Source organism: Entelurus aequoreus, linkage group LG01 (genome assembly GCF_033978785.1).
Source record: "Entelurus aequoreus isolate RoL-2023_Sb linkage group LG01, RoL_Eaeq_v1.1, whole genome shotgun sequence".
NCBI lineage: Eukaryota > Metazoa > Chordata > Actinopteri > Syngnathiformes > Syngnathidae > Entelurus > Entelurus aequoreus.
In genome coordinates, this window is record NC_084731.1 from 53396975 (window position 1) to 53423310 (window position 26336).

Below are 26336 nucleotides of genomic sequence, written 5' to 3' on the forward strand. Positions count from 1 at the left end.
GATTAAATACATTTTTGTTCTCAAAATTCTATAAACAATACCCCATAATGACAATGTGAGAAGGTTTTAATTTTTATTTTTTTTTTTAAATGTGTTGGTCTTCATCAAGGATGGGTCTGTAGATTGTTGCATTCATCTTAGTCTAGTCAGGGAGGTGATCAAGAACCCCATGGTCACTCTGTCAGAGCTACAGCATTCCTTTGTGGAGAGAGGAGAACCTTCCAGAAGGACAACCGTCTCTGTGGCAATCCACGAATCAAGCCTTTATGGAAAAATGTTGCCAAAATGCACCTAAAAAGACTCTCAGACCTTGAAAACTAAATTATCTGGTCCGATGAGACAAAGATTGAAGTCTTTGACGTGAATGTTAGAAGGAAACCAGGCACCTCTCATCACCAGACCAATACCATCCCTACAGTGAAGCATGGTGGTGGCAGCATCATGCTGTGGGAATATTTTTCAGTGGCAAGAACTGGGAGACTAGTCAGGATAGAGGGAAATATGAATGCAGCAATGTACGGAGACATCCTGGATGAAAACCAATGCTTCCCATCCAACCTGATGGAGTTTGCGAGGTGCTGCAAAGAGGAATGGGCCAAACTGCCCAAAGATAGGTGTGCCAAGATTGTGGCATCGTATTAAAAAAGACTAAGGCTGATTTTGTTGCCAAAGGTGCATCAACAAAGTATTGAGCAAAGGCTCTGAATACTTTTTGTACATGTGATTTTTTTGATTTTTAATACATTTGATAAATAAATGTTTGAAAAAAAACGTTTCACATTGTCATATGTCAGTATGTAGAACTTTGAGGACAAAATTGAATATATTCCATTCCATGGAATAAGGCTGTAACATAACAAAATGTAGAAAAAGTGAAGTGAATACTTTCCGGATGCCCTGAAAGTCTTAAGTTTCAAGTTTAAAGAAAAAATGGCTATCTTTCAGTTTTTCAAATGAGGGGACACAACAATTCAATCACATGATTTGGTTGCATACCACATATGCCCCACTTGACGCAACCCTCCCTAGGGCGACCATTAATAGAAATCCTCGATGGCTGGGTGTCAACCTTCCTAGAAAAAACCTACAATAAATACTACAGTTTATACAGTAGGTGAAATAGTTTTATTTATTGCGTTTTTTAACTAACCAGAAGAATCGGCAAATTTAACAGAGGCTGGCCATCAGTGTGCGTTCTCGTTGTATATCTCTAGACCAGGGGTCGGCAACTCAAAATGTTGAAAGAGCCATATTGAACAAAAAATACAAACAACAAATCTGTCTGGAGCCGCAAAAAAATGAAAAGCCTTATATAAGTGTTATAATGAAGGCAACACATGAGGTAAGTGTCTGTATTAGCTATATTAGCCTACTATCAAAATGACTTTAAAAGTCTTATATAAGTGTCATAAAGACAATACATGATGTAAGTGTTATTAGCTATATAAGCCTACTATTAAAAATACTTTACAAGTCTTATATAAGTGTTATAATGAAGGCAACACATGATGTGTCTATATTAGCTATATTACTATCAAAATGACTATGTGTTGCAGGCTGATGCTAATCTTGGTTGACAGAAATGTTCAAATGTAATATTTATTCTACATATTTTTAACATTGGAAAACATTAGTACAACTTTCAGAGGGTGAGATAACTCCTGCAAATGACTGTCTTAGAATGGTCAAAGGTATAGATGTGTGTGTCCAAGTTAAAAGAAAACGGCAGGCTGTCTTCTTCTAATGGATTTATTACAATCTTTGCAAGCTGGGTAATGTTTGTTGTGGTCTGGAACAACGTGGCACACAACTATCAGAAATGCAGCCAATATTACATACATATATTGTGTCATGAGACATGCAGATATAAATAAAATACACAGAGGACATAAGTAAAGGAAATTAAATCAGCTCAAATATAACTACAAACAAGTACATACAGCTAGCTTACATGTTGTACATTACCTTTTGCATTATATTAATTAATATTATGTGTTGTCTACCTTGTACTTTTTTTGTGTCATTGCCTTAAATAATTGAATAAATGAGGAAAAAAAGAAAATTAATAGCATGTTAGCATGGATTATAGCCATGCACTGACCAAATATGCCTGATTAGCACTCCACACAAGTCAGTAACATCAACAAAGTTCACCTTTGTGCATTCACGCACAGTATAAAACATTTGGTGGACAAAATTAGACAAAAAAGGAGTGGTATAAAACTCATCTTTCTGTGGCAGCGTCGGAGAAAGTTGAACACATAAAAACACTACGGTGAGTTCAAGGACCGCCGAAATTAGTACGACAAAACGGCTCTTGCCAAATACTCTCATCAGTGAAGCATGTTTAACATAAACAGTGGGATTTCTAACAATTAGGAAGGGTTGTGTCGTGTTTGCCCTCCTACAGAAACCATGTTAAAACTAAAAATATATTTCCCCCCATCTTTTTTTCATTTTCTTACATTTTTGAAAAAGCTCCAGGGAGTCACTAGGGCGGCGCTTAAGAGCCGCGGGTTGCCAACTGCAGCTCTAGGAGATGCTTAAAAAAACCCATTAGAGTTCCAAGTCGTTGGAAACCTGCCTGAGGTGTGATATATTTAGTTTATGGCTAAGAAGCTCACTCATTCAGGGAAGTTTACATCAATGTGTGAATGTTTGCATATTTAAAATGAGTCAGCTGGTTGTTTTTTGTTTGTTGGAACACTACTGGAGGATTTCCAGCTACAATGTGTGCAGTTAGTTTTGTATTCTAATGCAGTGCTTCTCACCTGGTGTAGCTGCAGGAACCACCATCGCCCCTGAGTGACAAGCCAAATTGTTTTAATTGAGATTTCTATTTGTATTTTATATTCAATGAAAAGACAGTGCAGGTCACAATATTTTTATACTTTTAAAATATTTATATCCTGACATTTTATTCGGGCGATGTGTAATACATCATAGTACTTTACTCGGGCTGTGTGTAATGCAATACATATCTCATTTTGTAATGGATTTTTAAATCATTTAATTTTAAAGTAATTACCTGGTTTTTGAGTTGTCCTTTAATTTCCTGAATGTTAATGACTTTCTTAACAACTTTTAATTTGAGGTAGTGTAAAATAACTGTGTTCTAGCATAAAATGCCTGTAATGAACATTTTAGGGCCAATAAGCTATCCACAAACTCCAAATGATTTGAACACAAATTGTCGGTCAATGTTTTCAGTGCACGGTACAGTAGAACCTCGATTTACGGACTTAATTGGTTCTTGAAACGGGTTTATGGGTAGAAAAGTTTGTATAGTGAAGCAACAATGTAAATATGAATAATGGGTTCCAGCCTCGACAAAAGTCCATGTTTTAGTAAAAGTTTGTACATTTTGAACTCAATATATACTGCTATACAGTTCTATATATCCAACAAATATAACTTTCTATATAATAACAAAGTCAAAACTAGCTGAACTGTCCTCATTTTCAGTCACCCTACTGACACGCACACATTGTCACTAGCCCTGTTGTGCACTCGCAGTTTGAAATGACAAAACTCGCTAACTTTAACAGCCAGATAAACTACAATGAATAGGAATAACAAATAAATTATACTTTAGCTTGTCAGTTATTTTTGCTTGGTTGAAGTTTATTTCGAACATGTGTACAATTTCAATATGATAAATCACATATTATCGTTTTTATTTACAGCATGTCCAAAAGGAGTGGGAAGAAGTGAATATTATTTAATCCTACCCCTTTTCTACATCATAGCAATTCCAGTACTAACAAATGTCCACTTCCTGTTCATTTGTACATCATTTACATCAATTCATTCTGAATACAACAGTTTTTTTACGTGGTGCAACTTCATAAACCAGTTATGATTCACATAATGAGATGAATAATATATAATTTTCAATAAGTTCAATACGTTTGTCATAATTATTCCTTGTACTTTGTAAACATTTGTAGTTTGAACAGTTTCTTAAAGTGGATCATGTTAGCATATTGTTTGGTTTATTTGCTTAATCTATTCCATAATTTAATTCCACATACTTATATGCTAAATGTTTTAAGTGTTGTACGTGCATACAAATGTTTTAAGTAACACTTTTCTCTAAGATTATATTTTTCCTCTGTTGTTGAGAATAATTTTTGTACATTATTGGGTACCTTGTGCATAATTTTAGCTGTTTGCAAAAGCACCAAATCATTGAATTTCAATATTTTTGATTCAATAAATAAAGGGTTTGTATGTTTTTACACAGATGCATAGAAGGCAATGTATTTTACACAGTAAATCCCGCCCTCTCACGGCTTCTAGGACGTAAGGACGTAACTACGTACGTACGTTAGCACATGCACGCACTTTAGCTTTAGGTATTGCTAGCTAATAATAGCAATTTGGATAGCTAGTGTTAGCTGCCATTGAATGTATATTCTATCATAACAATAACATGACTGAAATGTGTTTGTTGCTTCTCTTGGACTGTTTTTGTATGTGTGCACACGACCCCTGGCGTACTTGTTGACAAATCATTTTATCCTGGCTGGTTAAAAAATGTTTATTACATAAACTTAGCAATAGTGAAAAATATAGACAATTGTCAAACAAATGTGTACTACTACTAATGGTAACAAACTAGCCGGTGGTGTTGAAAAGTCGCAAACAGCCCCTTTAATCTTCGAGGAGAACCTAGTGTCGACAACGCTGTGGGTACTTCCTGAATCTTTCAAACCACACATCGCTTGTTCGTTGATGTCTTTGGACTCATATCGAGTTCGCAAATCTAGAAAAATGTTGTAAAATAGCAACAAAAAAAAACCACTTCAACGCACACAAAGTAGCACAGTAGCTAGCAGCAACTTTGTTCTGACTAAATGAGCAGTGAGCGGGATCAGCCTGCCCACAATGAATGTGCTGTCGGGTGCAAGATGGATGGATAAAACGTTCGTACACCAAAGCACGTGTTTATTCACATTGAGGTCCGTTACTGGAAACGTTTGTACCATGAGGGGTTTGTAAATTGAGGTTCCGCTTAGGGCTGGGCGATATGGCCTTTTATTAATATCTCAATATTTTTGGGCCATGTCACGATACACGATATATATCGCAATATTTTGCCTTAGCCTTGAATGAACACTTGATGCATATAATCACACTAGTATGATGATTTTATGTGTTTACATTAAAACATTCTTGTTCATACTGCATTAATATATGCTCATTTTAAACTTTCATGCAGAGAGGGAAATCACAACTAAGTCAATTTAGCAAAAGTGTATTTATGAAACCGTTATTAAGCAGTGGCACAAACATTCATGTCTTTTCAAAACAGAAAGTGCAAGATTGTCAGAGACATTTTAAAACAAGTTATTAGTGCACTTTTGTGCATGATGTCACTAAGATGATGTATCAAAACAACACTAAATTAAAGTGCACTTTTTGTACAGAACACCACTACAATAGTTAAAAACAAATAAAGTGCACTTTTGTGCATGATGTCACAAGATATTTCAAAAACTGTCAATTAAAAATGAGCTGCATAGTAGGAAATCAAATAGTATATGTCATTCGTTCTGTGGTAGGTTCCTGCGGACGTTATCTCCTTCTGTTGTTGACTTTTTTTTCATACGGTGTTGATCTGGAAATGGTTGCTTGGGCATTTTGTGGGTATGGCACCGAACGGAGATGTTGATATGCGGAGTTTTAAGCACTCTTCATTCTCTAGTGCTGTTTTTCTTGGGAATTAATTCTTCCTCCATCTGTTACCAGATTTGCATCTTCTTTCTCTCGTATTACCACTCGCACCGCTCCGCTAGCATCACAGCTAATGTTACCATGCCGCTACCTCTCTGCTTGGGGAGGGCGTGTGACGTTGCACGCGTGTGTAAGAAGGTGCGCTTGTTTATGTCTTTGTGAGAAGGAGAGACAAGAAAGAGGGAGAAACACCTGTAGTGTAATGCCCGCAACTAAAAGCAACTGTGTGAGAACATATCCTCGAATATCACGATATAGTCATTTTCTATATCGCACAGAGACAAACCCGCGATATATCGAGTATATCGATATATCGCCCAGCCCTAGTTCCACTGTATGTCTGAGGAGTTGAATCAGAGTAACTGGACTTGGACCTGAATGAGAAGCGAAACATCTTCAAACGAGTCCAGCTGCCCTGAATCAACTCTCAAGATTGCATTTAAAAAATATTCAAAAGCACAAAATAAATGTTCCCTCTGATCAACCCAGTAGGTCAACACCAAACAAGTTGAATAATTACAATTTAGCAGCAGTCAATTTCTAATCCCAAAACTCAAATGGGAGGGGGACAGGAGAGAGGGGCAAACTACGTCAGGTTCTCGGGAAAACAACACAGACGGAACTGAAAGAGGCTTACCTTTGTAAATGTAAACGCTTCCGGTCTCATGGCAGCTTGATGCTTTGGTGGCTTCATGCTCTCCTTTGCCAATACTTCACTGCGCACAACACAGTGAGGTTCCTCTTCTCGATTCTCCTCAGTATAGGAACATAGATTATTTGCATGGGCTATGCTCAATGAGCATATTGAGACTTAGATTTAGACTTAGACAAACTTTAATGATCCACAAGGGAAATTGTGGATACACTATATGCGTACACTAACAAATACTACCAACAATACTTTCGAAAATTAGCTCGGCACTGTATAACAAATCCTCTTTCGAGTACAAGCGCAAACTTGTGTACAGTTACCGTATTTTCTGGACTATAAGCCGCGCTGGTATATAAGACGCATCAACAAATTTTTGAAGAATTTTTTTCCCCCCCCATATATAAGCCGCACCAAACTATAAGCCACAGATATATACATTGTGAGGTGTGGTATTCACACAGAAATAGGGTTGGACGGTATACCGGTACTAATAAAGTACCGTGGTACTAATGAATTTAAAACGGTACAAAACTGCTTCTGAAAAATACTGGTTCCTTTTTTTTTCTTTTTTTTCTTACGGGCATGATGGTGCACCGTAGTAATACTGCAAAAAAATGCCATGGGTGAGTCTACACATATATTGATTGTAACGATACCAAATACAAGAGTGTATCTAGTCGATACTACAATGATTACATCGATATTTTTTATCGTCACTATTTTTTTTTTCCTTTTTAAAAATATTCATATTATGCCTTATAAACTCAGGAAATACGTCCCTGGACACATGAGGACTTTGATTATGACCAATGTATGATCCTGTAACTACTTGATATCGAATCGATACCTAAATTTGTGGTATCATCCAAAACTAATGTAAAGTATCAAACAAGAGAAGAATAAGTGAGTATTACATTTTAACAGAAGTGTAGATAGAACACGTTAAAACAGAAAGTAAGCAGATATTAACAGTAAATGAACAAGTAGATTATAAAATCCATCATAATTTTGCCAAAATAATAGAATGAGAAATGACACAATATGTTACTGAATACGTCAGCAGACAAATTAGGAGTCTTTGTTTGCTTACTTACTACTAATAGACAAGTTGTTTAGTATGTTCACTATCTTATTTAAGGCCAAAATTGTTTGTTGATTGCAATAACAAACATATGTTTAATATACTGTAAGATTTTTTTTGTTAAAGCCAATAATGCCATTTTTTGTGGGCACCTTTCTTTAGAAAAGTATCAAAATACATTTTGGTACCGGTGCCAAAATGTTGGTATCGGGACAACCGACACAGAAATATTTTGTAAATGTTTATTTACACACACTAATTGTTGCCAAATGATGTCTGTACCTCGACACTAAAACCACTGACCAAACAAAAATCATTGATGTCTTTATTCAGCCTTTATCAAACGAAAAATATGTTCACCTTTTTTTAATAAGGTTCAAGGTGTTTATTAGGGTTCTTCTTCCTTTTACTTTGTAAACACTTTGAGTTTGAACAGTTTCTCAAAGTGGACCATTTTAGTACATTGTTTCATTTATTTGCTTTATCCATTTCATAATTCAAACGTTAGTGAAAAAAAATCCATGGATTAGCCACAGGGTTCAAAGCTTTTATTTATTTTTTTTATTTAACCTTTATTTAAACAAGAAAATCCCATTGAAATAAAAAAATATTTTTTTTTTCAAGGGAGTCCTGGCCAAGAGGCAGCAAAAGATAGTTACATAAAAATACATGTCATACACATTAAGAAAAACAGTTGCGATTTATAAATGTCCTCAAGTCTCAATCTGGATTTAAAAGCGTTCAGTGAAATAAGTGTGTGTCATTAGCCCCAGGCAGTCTCGAGGCTACGACACCTCCCCCATCACGAGAAGGAAGTCTTACGACCGTTCATACAGGTGTGTACATGCGTTGTTGTCAAATCCATCTTGGTTTTACCGTGCCGATTTTCACTCCTTCTTCTTCGTCCAGACCCTCTGATGGCTACACTCCCCCCTCTTCTCCTCCTCTGAGGACCAGGAACGACCGCAATGTGTTCTCAAGGCTTACGAGCAACCAAAGCCAAGGTTCTGCTCTGGACAAGTGAGTACAATAAGAAATGAAAACACACTCCTCTGTCTCTACGAGCTCTTCAGCCCAGTCGTTTACTCCAACTCTGAAGACCAGGGGCCGTACTTATCAAGCTTCTTAGAGTGCCATTTTACACTTAAGTCCTGAAAATTTGCGAAATTTAGTCCTACTCTCAAACTTAAGAATAAAAGCTTTTTATCAACGTTCTTAAGTCTAAGAATCACTCCTACTCTCCACGATATTTAAGAGACCTTCAGAGGTGTCTTAAGTGGTTAGGAGTTGCCAGCAGGGGATGGCACTGAGGCGAGAGAGACGTGCGCGAACGTTCAGGGAACGGAACAATGTTTTTTTTTTTTTTATGACGAGCAGCTGATCAAACGGTATCGTTTAGACAGAGCGGATATTATTTTTGTCACAGATTTAATACTTTTCGATTCCTTGTTGATTTCTGCATGTGTCTGCAGTGGGCTAGTATATATAGAGCCACCCACACCAGTTTCAAATTAGTTGCCTAATTAATGAATTGGAAAGAAAATGTTATGACAGTAGCGTATGTGTGTGGCCGTGAGGTGAGTGACGTCAGTGAGTGTGTGGGCGATAGAAGAGAGGGAGCGGTAGCGTGAGTGCCGGCGGGGACTAGTTTTTTTTTGTATTATTTTGTAGTTTATTGTCAAAATATACACTCCCATTGTCCACTTAAATATTTCCAAGATATTTCTTTATTCTTAGACAACGGATTCCCTTCCGTGATTGGTCATTTCTATGGACACAGAAATGACGTCACCTAAAATTCCGTTTACGGCACATAGTAATGTCGTAATTCAGCTCTGAGTGTGACACTTAAGATTCAGTCCTACACTTCGCTGAAAGTGTGAGTAAGACGCTTGATAACTAACTTTTAAGTGCAGCTTTCAGCGAAGAATTTATTTACTCTTAAGTCAACTCTTAGCAGACTTCTTAGGAGTAATTCTAAGAAGCTTGATAAGTACGGCCCCTGGTCTTTGGAGAGGTAAGGGCTGGGTTTGAGATTCCGTACAAATGATCCCCTCTTCAACAAAGACTCTTTCTCCAGGAAACAAGTGGTGTTAAGTGTCACAGGACGGATACTGTGGAGACTGATTAATGATTGAGGACCTTTTAAAAAATCACATTTCATTACGTTTCCCTGCAAATCAATTTGTCAAGCGCGAAAAGGTTAACCTACTCAGTGGCCGAGTGGTTAGAGTGTCCGCCCTGAGATTGGTAGGTTGTGAGTTCAAACCCCAGCCGAGTCATACCAAAGACTAAAAAAATGGGACCCATTACCCCCTGCTTGGCACTCAGCATCAAGGGTTGGAATTGGGGGTTAAATCACCAAAAATGATTCCCGGGCGCGGCCACCGCTGCTGCCCACTGCTCCCCTCACCTCCCAGGGGGTGAACAAGGGGATGGGTCAAATGCAGAGGACACATTTCACCACACCTAGTGTGTGTGTGACAATCATTGGTACTTTAACTTAACTTTAACTTAAATGCAAATGAACCACCTCATGGTATCAAAAGGCAAAAACGTGTTGGTTGGAGCAGAATGTTGCATAAACCCATGGCTTTTTTAAATAAAACTGTTGAGCGCATTAATTGATTAATTAATTACAACAAATTGTTGATTAATTTGGTCTTGAAGGGGATTCATATGGCACTAGAGCTGCAAGTAGCGATTATTTTGATAGTCGATTAGTCAACGATTATCTTAACGATTATCTTAACGATTAGTCGGATAATAAAGCGTACACATATTTAATGAATCTAATCGACTTTTAAATGCAGCTTTTTATTTCAGGCATGTGCTTACGAACAACAGAGATGACTAATTCCTTCATAAATATTTATTCATACTGTAACTGTGCTGCTCATTCAGCTGTTACAACAATTTAAATGATTATTAAAATGTTTCCATTTAAAGAATGGAAAAGCAAAGTGCTTAAAAAAAACAATTAACCTTGATTATGTATTTATAAAAAGTTAAAATAGCAGCAAAGAAAACAAACAACACATCACAAAATCGAACATCCTCTAAAAGAAAATCATTTTGTGATGTTTAAAAATCTGCACACTGGTATATTGACCATTGATTAACTCTTGGCAGTCAGAGTCAATGTGTAGAATTATATCTTTGATTAATTCTTCAAATGTTGGCTAATAGATTGTATGTTTAATTTTATGATACATTTGTGTGTGTGTGTGTGTGTGTGTGTGTGTATGTGTGTGTGTGTGTGTGTGTGTGTGTGTGTGTGTGTGTGTGTGCGTGTGTGCGTGCGATAATTTAAACGTTCGTATAACGCCAAACGTATCATAAGTGATACATAAGCTTTTGAGCCCTCTAGATCGTCAATGTAATTAGTTTTTTCCTAAATAGCCTGTGTAGTGGATTGTCCGAAGCTTAAACAGTCAACAAAAGTAGTTTAGTACAACAAATTTATTTACCCATTATCAGAAGTGCAGGTTGAATTAAGTTGGCCGTGCAGACAGACCACATGTTACTCCGGAGTAAACAAGACACACACAAGCCAAAATCACTGTCGAGTTCCGGTCTTCTGCCAATTTTTATATGTCTCATTGTTTGTTATCTAATGCATCACGATTGTTTTGTTTTGGTTTTGTCTGTTCCAAAACAACCTTGTATCTCTTCGTCATATTTGGAAATTCTAAACATTCTGTAGACAGGTTGGCACAACTCCATATTCACCTTTGTCCCACTGGCACAGAATAGAAGAGAAATTAAATGAGCGTACATTCTTATTAGACATGCAATATAGGTCAAAGGTCAGAAATTCTACTACATACCCGCCTTCTAGGGTCTTAAGACCCTGGACCAAAACAATTTCTGATGTAGACCACTAATCTCTACCACAGATAGAGGCAAAAACCTCAATGTTTTTATACGAGGCAAAAATTCCGTCTATGACCCTCCTTCAGAGCGATCGCTGTTACCAGCCTGCAGTAAAACCATCTCACAGAACACAATTATTGGCCTACCCTTTGATTTAGTAAAGGAATAACAAATACTTTGATCATGAACATCATTGAACATAAATAGATGAATGTATATAGACTTATGACTGTAAGACATTTGCAAAAATATTTTTCCCGGCATTTGCAATGAATGTAGTTACCAATATTGTTAATTATCAATTGATTTTGAACACACAACTGAATTTCGTATGAGTCCATGTTCGATTAGTGCTCGTATAGATGGCTCGGTGGTGCCTCAGGCTGGTGGCCTGCCGACACCTCGTTGGGCTTTTGGCTGCCTTGGTGAAGAAAGAGATCCACTCAAACAGTCTGTCTCTGTCTCTTCTTGGGGTGTGGTTCAGTCCATTGGGCAGACTGTGCAATGGCATGTGCGCGCTGGCCGCTTTGGGGAAAACTCAGGTAGAGTTGGAGCTGTGGGGGCTTTGGGGAAGGCTGGGGCAGAGTATGGGGCGTGGGGCTTTGGTCCAGGCCCTCGGCTTGCTTCAGGGCCTCCTTCCACAGCTGCTGGAATCCCGACGGACACATATTGGCTGGCAACCTTAGTCGTTCTCGTCATCGCTGGCAAGGTGTTGTCTCTCCTCTCGGTTCCTTCCAGTCAGGTATCGGGTGTTGATCCTGGATTTGCTTTGACCGTGCCCCTCTTAGCGAGTGCAAGGGAATCTGGAGTGGCTGCTTTCATCCTCAAATCTGCACAGAGGAACTGGCACACAAATTCTACATTTTGCAAACTTACCATTTTGGTCTCATGGTCTTTCCACCTTCCTAGGAAGCTGCTGGTCCTGAGAAGTGCTGATCTTGTGACTGAAGAAGATTAACCTGTTTTCTTAAATTAGGTGCCGTTGTTTGACCTAATCTTTTTGGGGAAACCATGTCGGGATATTAGATAATTCACAAAACATTTAATTACTGAATTGGCACCCTCCTTTGAGGGTGGGGTTGCTTCCGCCAACCACTGCAATTGTCAATCTAAATCATTACGTTCCTTTATCCTTGTACCGGATTGATCATATCGATTAAATAAAACCTCAACACGCTCAAACTTGACCCAATCCAAACTCACCTCCCCCCTCTGTCCCTCTCACAGGGACAGTGTTAGTCGTAGTAATAGTAATAGTAATAGTAATAGTAGTAGTAGTATTAGTAGTTTCAGAAACATCCAAGAAAAAGAAAAGGCAGCTGATAGTCAAGCGCAGCAAGAACAGAGGCGGAGGACAGGTCATGTTTGAGGTCACTGTTCGCTTTTGCAATAGCACTTTGATATTTTACAACACCTAGTGAATTATTGTGGCCTCAATAATTCACTAAATAGTTGTATTTAATTTAGTCTATCTATGATGGGACAATGCACAGAAACATTAAGTTCAGAAACAGATATGTTCTGTACCAGATTATTTCTAAATAGCTACTTTCCATCTGTAGTCCCTGGCTACCTAAATTAAAGTGATCCAAAAATCAAGCAATAAAATTATGACACTAATTAATCATAATAAATATATACATTCAGATTAATCAATAATTAATCAAAAAATAATCATACTGTAGCATGTAATCAGATTAAAAGAAGTCCTAAAATGCCCCTTCATGGACACATTCTTAATATACAATACAACCACACCTTATTTACATCATCACACAAAGACAATACATGCTCTTGTTCACATCTGTCATCATTCGTAACAACAACCAAGATTTTAACAGCCATACCTCACAATTTACAACAAAAATGCTCTCATAGATAAATATAATACTCATTAAATTGATGTGTCAACATAATGCCCATCTTAGTGACCGGGTGAGCAGCCTTGATTGCTCCAAAGCCACCTTTTAACTTCAAATTTTGTATTCCTTTTGTTATAACGTGGAGAAGGCTAATTGGTCTGTACATGTTCTGGTCTTCTTTATTTCCTGCTTTATGGATTTAATCATAGTAGCAGTTTCTAGACGTGGTAGGGAAAGTGTTTTCCGTTACTGATTTATTTATCAATTGTTGTTATACGAGCAATAATACAATCCTTATGTTTTTAGGAAGATAGTGTCCAACCCATATATATATCTCTAGATCGTGAGTCTGATAATGCAGTGAAGATTTTGTTTAACTTTGTTTCATTTGTTAATTCTAAAATTAGTCCATCCTGAATAAATGACAATTGTTTGCACTGATTTTGAGGGACTTTTTATTCAGGGTTTGTACAGACTGGATGAAATGTTCATTAAAATTATTACTTATGTCCAGACTGTCTGCGATAGTAGCGCCATTCATATTTAATGTTATAGTGTTGTTTCTTGTTTGCTCTCTTCCCGTAAGTTTGTATCTGGTTTTCCATAACTCTCTATTGTTCCCTTTTGCAGCTTTGATTAATTCTAAATGAAAGTCAGCCTTAGTCTTCCGCATAAACATTGTAACTTTGTTCATCAAAACTTTTAAAATCATACGATCTGTATTTAGACCTGTTATAATTGCTCTTATGAGAGCTGAGTCCCGATGTCTTATTAGAATCCAAATTGTTTTATTAATCCAAGGTATTTTTTTTTAGCACTCTTCTTTCTAGTTTTGTATTCGTGTATTTACAGATGTTCTCTTTGATTTTTGTCATCCAATTGTAATTCTAGTAGGGCTGCTTATCATTTGTATCATGTAGAAGCCGTTTATAATATCCTTAAGTTTCTTTCTACGTGTTTTATTTAACCAGTCCAGATTAACGTCCCCCATGACGTTACTTCTTTCATACTATGCTGTTTGAGCATGTCTGAAAATGAATCAAGAATAATGTCTTTAGCTGTGGTCGGTCGGTATACTACAATTACCTTGAAATACATTTCTGAGGAAAATGTAATTTTAATTTCAACATACTCAAATGTATCTACTTTTAATGTTTTCTCTTTCATAAATCATAATTCCTCCCCCCTTTGTCACTCGATCTGTCTTTTCTGTAATCTTGTCCCCCGGGACATTAATTAGAACGAAATGTGTTGTGGGTTTTAACCATGTCTCTGATAGACAAGGTAATCCGGATTAGAGTCTGACAGTAACTGCTGTATTTGTTCAGTATATTTCCTGTGGTAGAAAGTTTAATAATGCGGACACGTTTGTTACTGAATACTTTCTACAGACTTCTGTCTCTCCGCGACTTTGTGTATGTAATAAGCAACTACAATTATTTGATATGCTTAAATTGTGTTTTAGCTCAGCTGTTGTGTAGCTGCTAGCTCTTTGTAGCCTACAGCAGGAATGTCCAAATTGCAACCAATAGCTATGTTTTTAACAGACAACCGAAATAATTGAAAATGTGGTATTTGCGTATCGGTTCAATCAGCGGCAGCTACGCCCTGTTTTATCATTTGACCTACATTTTTGGTTTCGTAGGCAGGACAGAGAGCAAAGGAACAATGTGGGTCATTAGTTGTCCATCTTATACCATTCTAATTGTTGTAAGGATAGTTCACATGAGCGGCCATACCTTGAGTCCCACCATATATAAGAGTCAAAAGGCTCCTATTATGAGTCGTCTAATTGGTGATCAAACACTTTGGCGGTTTGGGTGGCAGGACACACGGACACACCTCCGTCAGCCAGTGCTAGGACAGTTGGAGCAGTCCCCGTCTTCCACTCGTTCCTGGGAGGCGTCCCCAGTAGTTGTCAGCTGATGTCGTGCTGTCAGGCAACATCAGGAAGTTCCTTCTGTGCGGTATTGAATTGTCAGGGCACAGTTCGTAAGCAGGTCATTACAAGGTGTGTGCAGGTTGACCACAAAGGAATGCTTCAAAGATTGTGTTGAACATTGTCCGTTGACACTTATGTCCAGCAGGGGTCTGTTTGTATCCTGCTGTTCGTCCTGCTGTCACACCTGTATTTTTTGTGAGCATGTTCTGGCTACAACTTTGGAGCTTGTCTTGTTCAGATTGGCAGTCCCCCTGCTGCATATCCTTTCCACCCTCGCTTGACCTAGCACAACCGTGGCTACCACCCAAGTCCGTCTGTATGGTTTTACGTTTTGTTGAGGTTTTTTCCTCCAGAATTTGGAACTCAAAACATGTACACCCATCGTTTTCATATCCTCTCGGTTAGTTCAATTTTGCATATCACGTTTTAAAATTACAGTCTTAACTATCCCATTAATTGCTAATCAATAACCTTAATTCAAAGATTATACGTACTACTTCATGTGTATTTAAGTACCCTTTTAATTCACTTAAAGATTATCTATAAGTTAATTTAAACTATTATTTGTCTATCAGTAGGCGCGAGCAATCTGTCATGCTTGCACTCTGACCTCCTGCTGTACGTGATATTCTCCAAAACAAAAGAATGTATTTATTCACGTTTCTCCTTATCTTTCAGCTAAATCTTTTAATCTTTTAACTTTTAACGTCCGCACTGTTTTTATTTTTATTGTCTGCATTTTAATTTTGCTTTTATTTTCTTTCATTTCACTTTGTTGTCTGTGAAGCACTTTGAGTCTGCCCTTTCCTGGAAAAACGCCACACAAACAAAGCTGCCCCGCCTTGCCTTGCCTGTCTCCGACTGGTTATCCAACCTAGTCACAACAAACACACAAGGCCATGCTCTAAGCGCCAGGCTTAATCACACTTCTCCTCTTTTTAACACTTTACATATCGGCTCTTATTCTATTTATTAATGTAGGCTGTTATTTGTAATTATTATTCAACACTATTCACAGCAAACGGTTGTAAAGTTATAGTTGTTCGCATTATACTCAAAATCTATAGCTAACTGAAAGCTGTTGAGATTTGGTTTGCCTCCTTCATCTCAGTGGCCTAGTGGTTAGAGTGTCCGCCCTGAGATCGGCAGGTCGCAAGTTCAAAACTCCGGCCGAGTCATACCAAAGACTATAAAAAATTTTGGGAGCCAAATCACCAAAAACGATTCCTGGGCGTATGGTATGGTGTACTGCAATGTCTAAATAAAACTATAAATTACTCCAAACTAAAATGTCAGACTGCACTTTAAAGTTACTTTTATTAAATTAATTTCCAAACTAACCACCACCACAGCAGACATCTTCCTCAATCCTATCCCAATACTCCCATAAATTAGAAAGGTGTTTCACAACAGTGGTTAAGTAGTTATTTTAAGTAATAGATCTCAATATGTAGAAATTAATAAGACTAAATTTGCCCTAGTGTGTGAATGTTGTCTGTCTATCTATCTGTGTTGGCCCTGTGATGAGGTGGTGACCTGTCCAGGGTGCAAAGTCAAATTGTGAAACAAAAATTAAAGTTGAATCAAGTGGAAATTGACAGAGTATATGAACTACATTCTTGAGAATAGTAATTGATCATTAATATGTTGGAAGCCGCATATTGAACATATTAAAGAAAAATATCCAAATCCATTGCTATTCGGTATAAAGTTAAACACATGCTGAATAAGAAATGTCTGCACATGTTATATTATTCATTTATTTTTCCATATGTAATATTGTTTTGAAGTTTGGGGAAATGTTTATAGAAGAAATATAGACCCAATACTTAAAATTAAAAGGCTCATTTCAATAATACACAAAGCATTATTATTATGATCATATCAATCCATTTTTTAAGTCATAATGTGTTAAATGTTCAGATAATTTAATTTTAAAACAATGGTAATTATGTTTCCAATTAAAGAACAACAGCCTTCCAGTTTTTATTCTTAGCTTATTTACATTATGAGGAGAAAACTATCATTTATGGGGGATATTGATTTTTGAAATAGGTCAAGTAAAATAAAATAAAAACACAAATGTATTTATTTTTAGGAGTTAAATGATGTACCATCCTCAGTGATGACCTGAACACATGTAGTTTTTTGTTATGGTTTTGGAGACCCTTGAAAAGTAAAGTTTTTTGAACATTATAAAATATAGTAACAATTACTTTCATCTTTTAACGTTGATGTTCCAGGTAATTTAATGTTCAGTAATTGTATATCATAGGCCAATATAAGCTTTGGCTTCCGCCTATTCTTTTTTTGGTCATTCTTTTTTCTTTTCTGTGCTGTGTGTAAATGTATATGATTGTTAATATGTCTAATTTACTGTTAAACTGCTCACACAAATTGGTTGATGGTTGATTATATGACCAAAATAAACTTATTTCATTTATTCATTCATTATCTATCGCACTCATAGTTTTATTCCATTTTGCATGTAATTATTCCTATTGATTTCTTCCCCTTTCACTCAAACAACTAAACAAACAAACAATTAAACAAACTTGCAGCTAACCACAATCAACAGCATACCATTTACGAATACCTTCATTTGTCACTTTCTCATCTTTTCTTCACTTTCGTTTTCCTTTACAAACAACATCCTGTATCCATCTCTTCCTTACACTTCACACAATGTTTCTATTTTCTGTTCTCCTAGAAACCATTCACATAACGTAAGGTTATAAACATCCTTTTCCCATATTTTCTCAAACCATCCTCTTCACCCTCATTCTGTTTTTTCACCTGCTCTCTCTTCCTCTCTCTCTCACTTTCTCTCCTTCTCTCACAATACAAACACAATAATCCAAAATAATCAGTCTTATAAAATAATTTTAGCTTTAGATATGATTTAGGGCAGTGGTTTTCAACCTTTTTTTCCAGTAAAATAAAGAAATAAAATACAGCATAATGTCATCCTTTTCTGATTTATTAAATTGTATAACAGTGCACCATATTGCTCATTTGTTGTGGTCTTACTAGACTTATTTGGACAAAAAAATATAAGAATAACTAAAACGTTTTAAAAATTAAACAAATGATTAAATTATAACAAAGATTTCTATACATATAATCAATCATCAACCTTCTTTGAATATTGATTTTGTTGAAGAATTATTCTTCTATAATTATATTTATAAAGGATTTTGAATTGTCGCTATTTTAAAATATTTAAAATCTCAGGTACCCCTTGGCATACCTTCAAGTACCCCCCTTTTTTGTCCGGGCGGAAACACCATATCCTCATTTGAGAACTACTGGTTTAGCCTATACAAAATCCTTTGTCTCATACATCATTAGACTGTACAACTCCTCTTTGGGGGGGCTAGGATGACAGGGAATGCAAAACAATAACAGTGCAATACTTTTTTATATCATGGTCGTTAATGCTTAGTATCTCTTATTTTTCTGTTCTATTTTTATTCTCCTTGTAATATTTTTCTATTTTGTTTCCATTTATACCCTTATTAGTTACTGTTTACTTTTTACTTCTTCTTCCTGAGGGAACTCTCCTGAAAGAATCAATAACGTTTTATCTGTCTATCTATCCATCTATTACTAACCCGAGCACAATTCATGACGTCATGCTCATCTTGCAGACAGTTATTTCATTTAGTTTTATTCTCTACATGTAATTCTACATGCACCAATGTCACATAGAAATTTGCTTTCTTTGTTATTTATTTACATTATTATTTCTGGTTTACTTGCTGTCTGTTTACTTAAGTTCTCATATTTTGGTCTGTCTTCCTTCTGATTAGAATGTGTTTAACGCTTCTCTACGTTTTGTTTTGACAATGGCGCTGAGTGTTGGCGACGCTTATCTGTACTTCTTCAGACTCTATATTTCACAGTTTGCACAGATGCCCTTAGATGTATTAGAATATAAATTTAACTTTTATTTTATTGTGTGTTTATTCCTAAAAAAATTAAAATGTCAATGTATAATCAATTTATCTGTATCAAATTTAAATTCAATATTATTCATTTATTTGTTGTATAACTATTAATTCAAAGTTACAGTGTGTCGTACTCTATGATGTGCGTGTGTGTGTGTGTGTTTGTCTCAACTTCCACCCAGGAACTGGATGGATCAGATAAGCAGCAAGGCTGTTCAATACAGTATATTACACACATAATTAATGACTAATGAATTTAAAAATGCTTCAATGTCCCAGTCCAAATGTATGTATTGATATTTAAATGTTTATTTATTCATATACAGTATATTTTATTTTTCCTATTATCAAAACCAACCTGTCAGCCTTCTCTTCAGATTGAGTACAGCTGTCCACTATATATATTTATATATAGTTTTTTATTTATTTATTTATTTATTTATTCTTTAAACCTAGCTCAATGCTAAACTAATCCAATGCTATGCTAACTCAATGTTAACCTAGCTTAATGCTAACCTAGCTCAATGCTATGCTAACAGTGTCACACCTCTTTGGCCCAATGCCTCGTACAGCTGACACTCACACAGCCTCGCCACTTCTGACACACTCTTATCTCAAAATGTCTCCCAGCTGAGACTCCTTTTTTTTTCTTTATATGCGTCACACAGTCACTCACACAGAGAATTTACCAGCGAGCAAGAGCCTTTTTTCCCGTACTCAAAATCTCAGTGTGTAAAACAACTGTAATATCGCACAGTCACAATCACCAGTATAGTTAAAAACAAATTCAAATGACTGGAATTCGCTCGCAGCGCCAAAGAGGGGGAGCTTCCCTGCTTAGGCTGCTGCCTCCGCGATCCAACCTCTTGATAAGCGGAAGAAAATAATTATATGGATGGATCATTCACTCATGTCTTTTCTGTACATAACTTTGTCTATTTTCTCACACGCACACACATTTTGGACAATTTCCCAACTTTTATAGATAGCGGGGCTGTGAGAAAAGCATGAGGGGAGAGGTTGGTTTTTTCAGAGGGGAATTAAAACAGATAAGAAACCAGGTGCTACACAAATGTTATTACAATACGCAGATATATATATATATATATATATAAATTTAAAAAACACACATTTTTATCCCACAAACCACGCCCCCCTGGTCCGGACCAATATAAACAACTAATGCATGCGTGCTTTTGTGGAATCGGCCGTCTCATATCACAAAAACCAGGTTCCATCATTGCTCATAAAACGGCGATTAACCCGTTTCATTGGAGCAGCACCTGCGTTATCAAACTGACCAACACGGATCATTGGCCTCTAAGGCGCCATAGGACCACCAGGAATCACCCAGCAATCCTACAGACATCGTGTCTGGTCAGTCCATACAGTTTCACCAAGTTTCACCAAAGCTTTACCATATGGAGCCCGAGACGCCACCTGTCTATTCTGCAGCCATTAAACAGATTCGTGACAACTTGGCTCAGTTGATCTCCTTTACCGGAGTCACTGAATGGTCACCTAATATGAGGCTTTTTTACACGCTGAGTCACAAGGACTAGGGACCGCTGCAGTTTCCACATAGACAGGTGTCTCGCACTTTCACAGACGTATCAATTTTATATGGGCCAAATGTCACACCAGTTAGCAAACCTTGCCTTGAATTTATCTGTGTCCAACTCTGGCTAATTCTGATGCACTTGCAGAAAGAAGCATCCTCTGCCAGCAACGACAGAGGATGAAGAGGTTAAAAGAAATTATTCGTCTCACATCGTCTGTGCTTTTACACTCCAAACCACCAAAATTCTAATAACAATCCCCTTATGTTAAAAACAAGAAATCACAAGTTTTCATCAAACACACAGACAAATGATCACACATAAAACAACTCAATCCAACCATAATTTACCCCATTCCAGGTTGTTTTTGGAGAACCTGACTAAACCTATCTTTTATCAAAAATAGATTCAGCAATTAGTCTTATCGATCCGGCTCTCTCCAGGCAGAAAATGTTTACACTTTAAGCAAAACGCTTACCTTGTTATGCGCGCGTGCAGCACACTGTCTGCCTGACAGAGAGAGCGGGAGCGGCTGTCGACCTGTAGCTTCTAAACCATCCTGTTCGTGACACCAATTTGTGTAGTGGATTGTCCGAAGCTTAAACAGGCAACAAAAGTAGTTTAGTACAACAAATTGGCCGTGCAGACAGACCACATGTTTCTCCGGCGTAAACAAGACACACACAAGCCAAAATCACTGTCGAGTTCCGGTCTTCTGCCAATTTTTATATGTCTCTTGTGCGTCATTGTTTGTTATCTAATGCGTCACGATTGTTTTGTTTTGGTTTTGTCTGTTCCAAAACAACCTTGTATCTCTTAGTCATATTTGAAAATTCCAAACATTCTGTAGACAGGTTGGCACAACTCCATATTCACCTTTGTCCCACTGGCACAGAATAGAAGAGAAATTAAATGAGCGTACATTCTTATTAGACATGCAATATAGGTCAAAGGTCAGAAATTCTACTACACCTGACGTATCAGAACAGACACATTAAACGTTTAGTTCACATGAGGGCAGTCATTGACTTAAAGGGCTGTCCAGTGATGGCCACAAATAAGAAACAAGACACCTGATCTTTGAAGAGAAACTTTGCCAAATTTGAGAAGGATAAGGTAAGATTTTTTTTTTTTTTTACTGACATCCATATGAACAGTTGATCCCTTGATACAATGTGAAAGTACTTAATATTTCATAATATATTTTACACTAAAACTGTTTTGAAAATGAGTGTATCAAATTTGAAACAGCAGGTATAAAAGGTAATGTAACTCTAAGTTGGTCAATTGGCAGTTTATTGCATTTTATGCATTATCTTTGGACTTTTCGGGATGGCGTGGCGAAGTTGGGAGAGTGGCCGTGCCAGCAATCTGAGGGTCACTGGTTCAATCCCCACCTTTTACCATCCTAGTCACGTCCGTTGTGTCCTTGAGCAAGACACTTCACCCTTGCTCCTGATGGGCCTGGTTAGCGCCGTGCATGGCAGCTCCCGCCATCAGTGTGTGAATGTGTGTGAATGGGTGAATGTGGAAATAGTGTCAAAGCGCTTTGAGTTCCTTAAAAAAGGTAGAAAAGCGCTATACAAGTACAACCCATTTACCATTTATTTACCATTTTCAAATATACAAATATAATGTTTTCATTACACAGTATGGTATATTAAAGGCCTACTGAAATGAATTTTTTTTATTTAAACAGGGATAGCAGATCTATTCTATGTGTCATACTTGATCATTTCGCGATATTGCCATATTTTTGCTGAAAGGATTTAGTATAGAACAACGACGATAAAGATCGCAACTTTTGGTATCTGATAAAAAAAGGCTTGCCCCTACCGGAAGTAGCGTGACGTAGTCAATTGAACATATACGCAAAGTTCCCTATTGTTTACAATGATGGCCGCATGAAGTGAGAGAGATTCGGACCGAGAAAGCGACGATTTCCCCATTAATTTGAGCGAGGATGAAATATTTTTAAATGAAGAAAGTGCAAGTGAAGGACTAGTGGGGAGTGGAAGATGCTGTGAGAGCCGGGGGTGACCTGATATTCAGCTGGAAATGACTACAACAGTAAATAAACACAAGACATATATATACTCTATTAGCCACAACACAACCAGGCTTATATTTAATATGCCACAAATCAATCCCGCATAAAAACACCTAGGTGTTTGTTATGCTAGCTCCTAGCTACTAGCTCGAGCTAGTTATAGCTCGAGCGGGTAATATGGACGGGATCCTGTATATATAACCCGCCAATACAATTCAAACACCTGCACAACACACACACTCACTCAGCCCAAACAACCGTTCACCTAACCCAAGGTTCATAAAGCTTATATATTTAATCAAAGTTACGTACATGACACGCACGTACTGGCAAGCAATCAAATGTTTGGAAGCGCGCGGGTGGGACCTGATATTCAGCTGGGAATGACTACAACAGTAAATAAACACAAGACATATATATACTCTATTAGCCACAACACAACCAGGCTTATATTTAATATGCCACAAATTAATCCCGCATAAAAACACCTAGGTGTTTGTTATGCTAGCTCCTAGCTCCTAGCTCCTAGCTACTAGCTCGAGCTAGTTATAGCTCGAGCGGGTAATATGGACGGGATCCCGTATATATAACCCGCCAATACAATTCAAACACCTGCATAACACACACACTCACTCAGCCCAAACAACCGTTCACCTAACCCAAGGTTCATAAAGCTTATATATTTAATCAAAGTTACGTACATGACACGCACGTACGGGCAAGCAATCAAATGTTTGGAAGCGCGCGGGTGGGACCTGATATTCAGCTGGGAATGACTACAACAATAAATAAACACAAGACATATATATACTCTATTAGCCACAACACAACCAGGCTTATATTTAATATGCCACAAATTAATCCTAATGCTAGCTCCTAGCTCCTAGCTACTAGCTCGAGCTAGTTATAGCAAGCGATCAAATGTTTGGAAGCGCAGCTGTGTACTCACGTTATCGCAACTGTGTATCCAAATCAAAGTCCTCCTGGTAAGAGTCTCTGTTGTCCGAGTTCTTCCATCTTGACTGCATCTTTCGGGAATGTAAACAAAGAAGCGCCGGCTGTGTACGTGTTGTTGCTGACTTCCCTCGCAAAATAGACACTTCGCACCGACAACTTTCTTCTTTGCTTGCTCAGCTTCTTTCTCCATAATGCAATGAACAAATTGCAACAGATTCACCAACACAGATGTCCAGAATACTGTGGAATAATGAGATGAAAACAGAGCTATTTCGTATTGACTTCAATGGTGTCCGAATACTTCCGTTTCAATGATTGACGTCACGCGCATACGTCAACCCTCAGAGGCGTTTCGAACCGGAAGTTTAGCGGGAAATTTAAAATTGCACTTTATAAGTTAACCTGGCCGTATTGGCATGTGTTGCAATGTTAAGATTTCATCATTGATATATAAACTAACTATTTATTTTATTTCTTTGTCATCTTAATAAATATCTATCTTTCATTTCTTATGCTAGTTGACAATAATAAAAGGCATTTCTTTTATTTTTTATATTCATTTATTTTTTCAATTCCTCTTTTTTTTCCGTTATATTATGTTTTATATCTTCATTTCTTTTATTTCTTTGTCATCTTAATAAATATCTATCTTTCATTTCTAATGCTAGTTGACAATAATAAAAGGCATTTCTTTTATTTTTTATATTCATTTATTTTTTCAATTTCTCTTTTTTTTCCGTTATATTATGTTTTATATCTTCATTTCTTTTATTTCTTTGTCATCTTAATAAATATCTATCTTTCATTTCTTATGCTAGTTGACAATAATAAAAGGCATTTATTTTATTTTTTATATTCTTTTATTTTTTCAATTTCTCTTTTTCTTCCGTTATATTATGTTTTATATCTTCATTTCTTTTATTTCTTTGTCATCTTAATAAATATCTATCTTTCATTTCTTATGCTAGTTGACAATAATAAAAGGCATTTCTTTTATTTTTTATATTCATTTGTTTTTTCAATTTCTTTTTTTTTTCCGTTATATTATGTTTTATATCTTCATTTCTTTTATTTCTTTGTCATCTTAATAAATATCTATCTTTCATTTCTTATGCTAGTTGACAATAATAAAAGGCATTTCTTTTAAACGTAACATATTCTCTTTATTATTAACATTTTCATACAGAAAAATTATAGACAGTAATGTCAAACTGCAACATCAAACAGCAGAAATACAGAAACAATGATCATCGTATAAAAAAGGCAATGATGCAAAGGAGAATGGATTTGTAATCCTGTGTTGGTTTTACATAAAGTTTCAATGTCACTAGTCAATATCACAGTCACTTCCTATTGCGCTTTGAACCAAGATCTGTTAAGCTTTCCTACGCTTTGAGTCAAGCTTTGCTGAGCTTTGTCATGCTTTGTCACGCTTTGATACGCTCTCGGCGCTTTATTCCATTCATGCCGAACTCGCCGCATGTCCCGCTTCACTACAAGCTTTCCCACGATCCATTAGGACCCTCACGCTTTAATCAGGCTTTGTTACGCTTTAACGCCGCTTTGCATGCCGCTTTAAAGCGCCGTCAAAGCGCTGTTGGTGTGAACCTAGCATTAAAGTAGCAGTAGAGTGGGAAAACAAGTTACCTCTATATTGAAGCTATTATCACATATATTTGATTTATGACGCCTAAAGACTTCCAAAGTTTGCGAATAAATACATATAATCAAAATAGTATCAATCTCATGGAGACCCCCCGAGCCATTTTGAGAGATAATGAGGAAACTAGTCACAAAGAGGAGGAACCATACATTCCTTCCCCATCCACAACAATGCTAATCAAGCAGACTTTGTGAGAGCCAACAACAATTATTTTCGGAAAATTATGATACAGGACTTTATATTTTTGAACGCGAACACAAAGAGGATGAGATATGTTTTAGAAGCAGCTTTATTGTGATATTATAGCATTAGCAGCACTGTTAAGTGCTAAAACAGGGTTCAGCCTGTCGGTCCATGGCCACATTTGTCTACTAGCAGTTGAGAGATGCATGAATTATAATCTAGAATTTACTTTTAGCAAGTTTGAGACCAAGCAGAAGCAGCCGCCGGCTCAGTGTGTCAACAATAGCAGCGTAAACTAGCATTAGTTCACTGCTATCAATGGGCCGCTAAAATAGTCCATCTGCGTTAGCGCTTATAATAACAATATCACTCATATTTGGTTATTTTTCAGGTCACGACATACAAATGGAGTATTGTTGCCGTTTTCTGGATGTTTTTAGAGAATTTAATGTGCGCAACAGAGGACCCTCCATCTGTTGACTCAATTGTTAGACATTTTATTTACCATTTAGAATGCATAAAAAAGCCCAAACATGTTGTTGTCTTACATAAATGATTGTGAATGATAAACAGAACATCTCTTTCCAATTGTTGCATTTTTCCAGTATGATTGACCTAACAACATGGTCAGAGTGCAGAAGCGCTACTTTAGTGATGTAGAATTTACGGAAATTACTGAAGGCAGCAGCGGAATACTCAAAATAGCTGTCTAAATTTGGGAAATTTTGGACGGTATTTTCACATACTTTGCAGATTGTAAATACAATTGGATATGGTTTAATGGATATAATGAAACACAATTAAGCACATAAAATCAACTTG

The 26336-nt window shown here is 36.8% G+C and overlaps 1 protein-coding gene across 1 annotated transcript in view; it reads left to right on the top strand.

The window, feature by feature from the left end:
• kif21b (kinesin family member 21B) overlaps window positions 1–26336 on the top strand; it is a 403877-nt gene that overhangs the window by 245044 nt on the left and 132497 nt on the right. The window contains exons 25-26 of the mRNA XM_062054694.1: window positions 8240–8308; window positions 8382–8492. Coding sequence (XP_061910678.1) covers window positions 8240–8308; window positions 8382–8492 — 180 coding nt within the window. The remainder of the gene's footprint in view (window positions 1–8239; window positions 8309–8381; window positions 8493–26336) is intronic.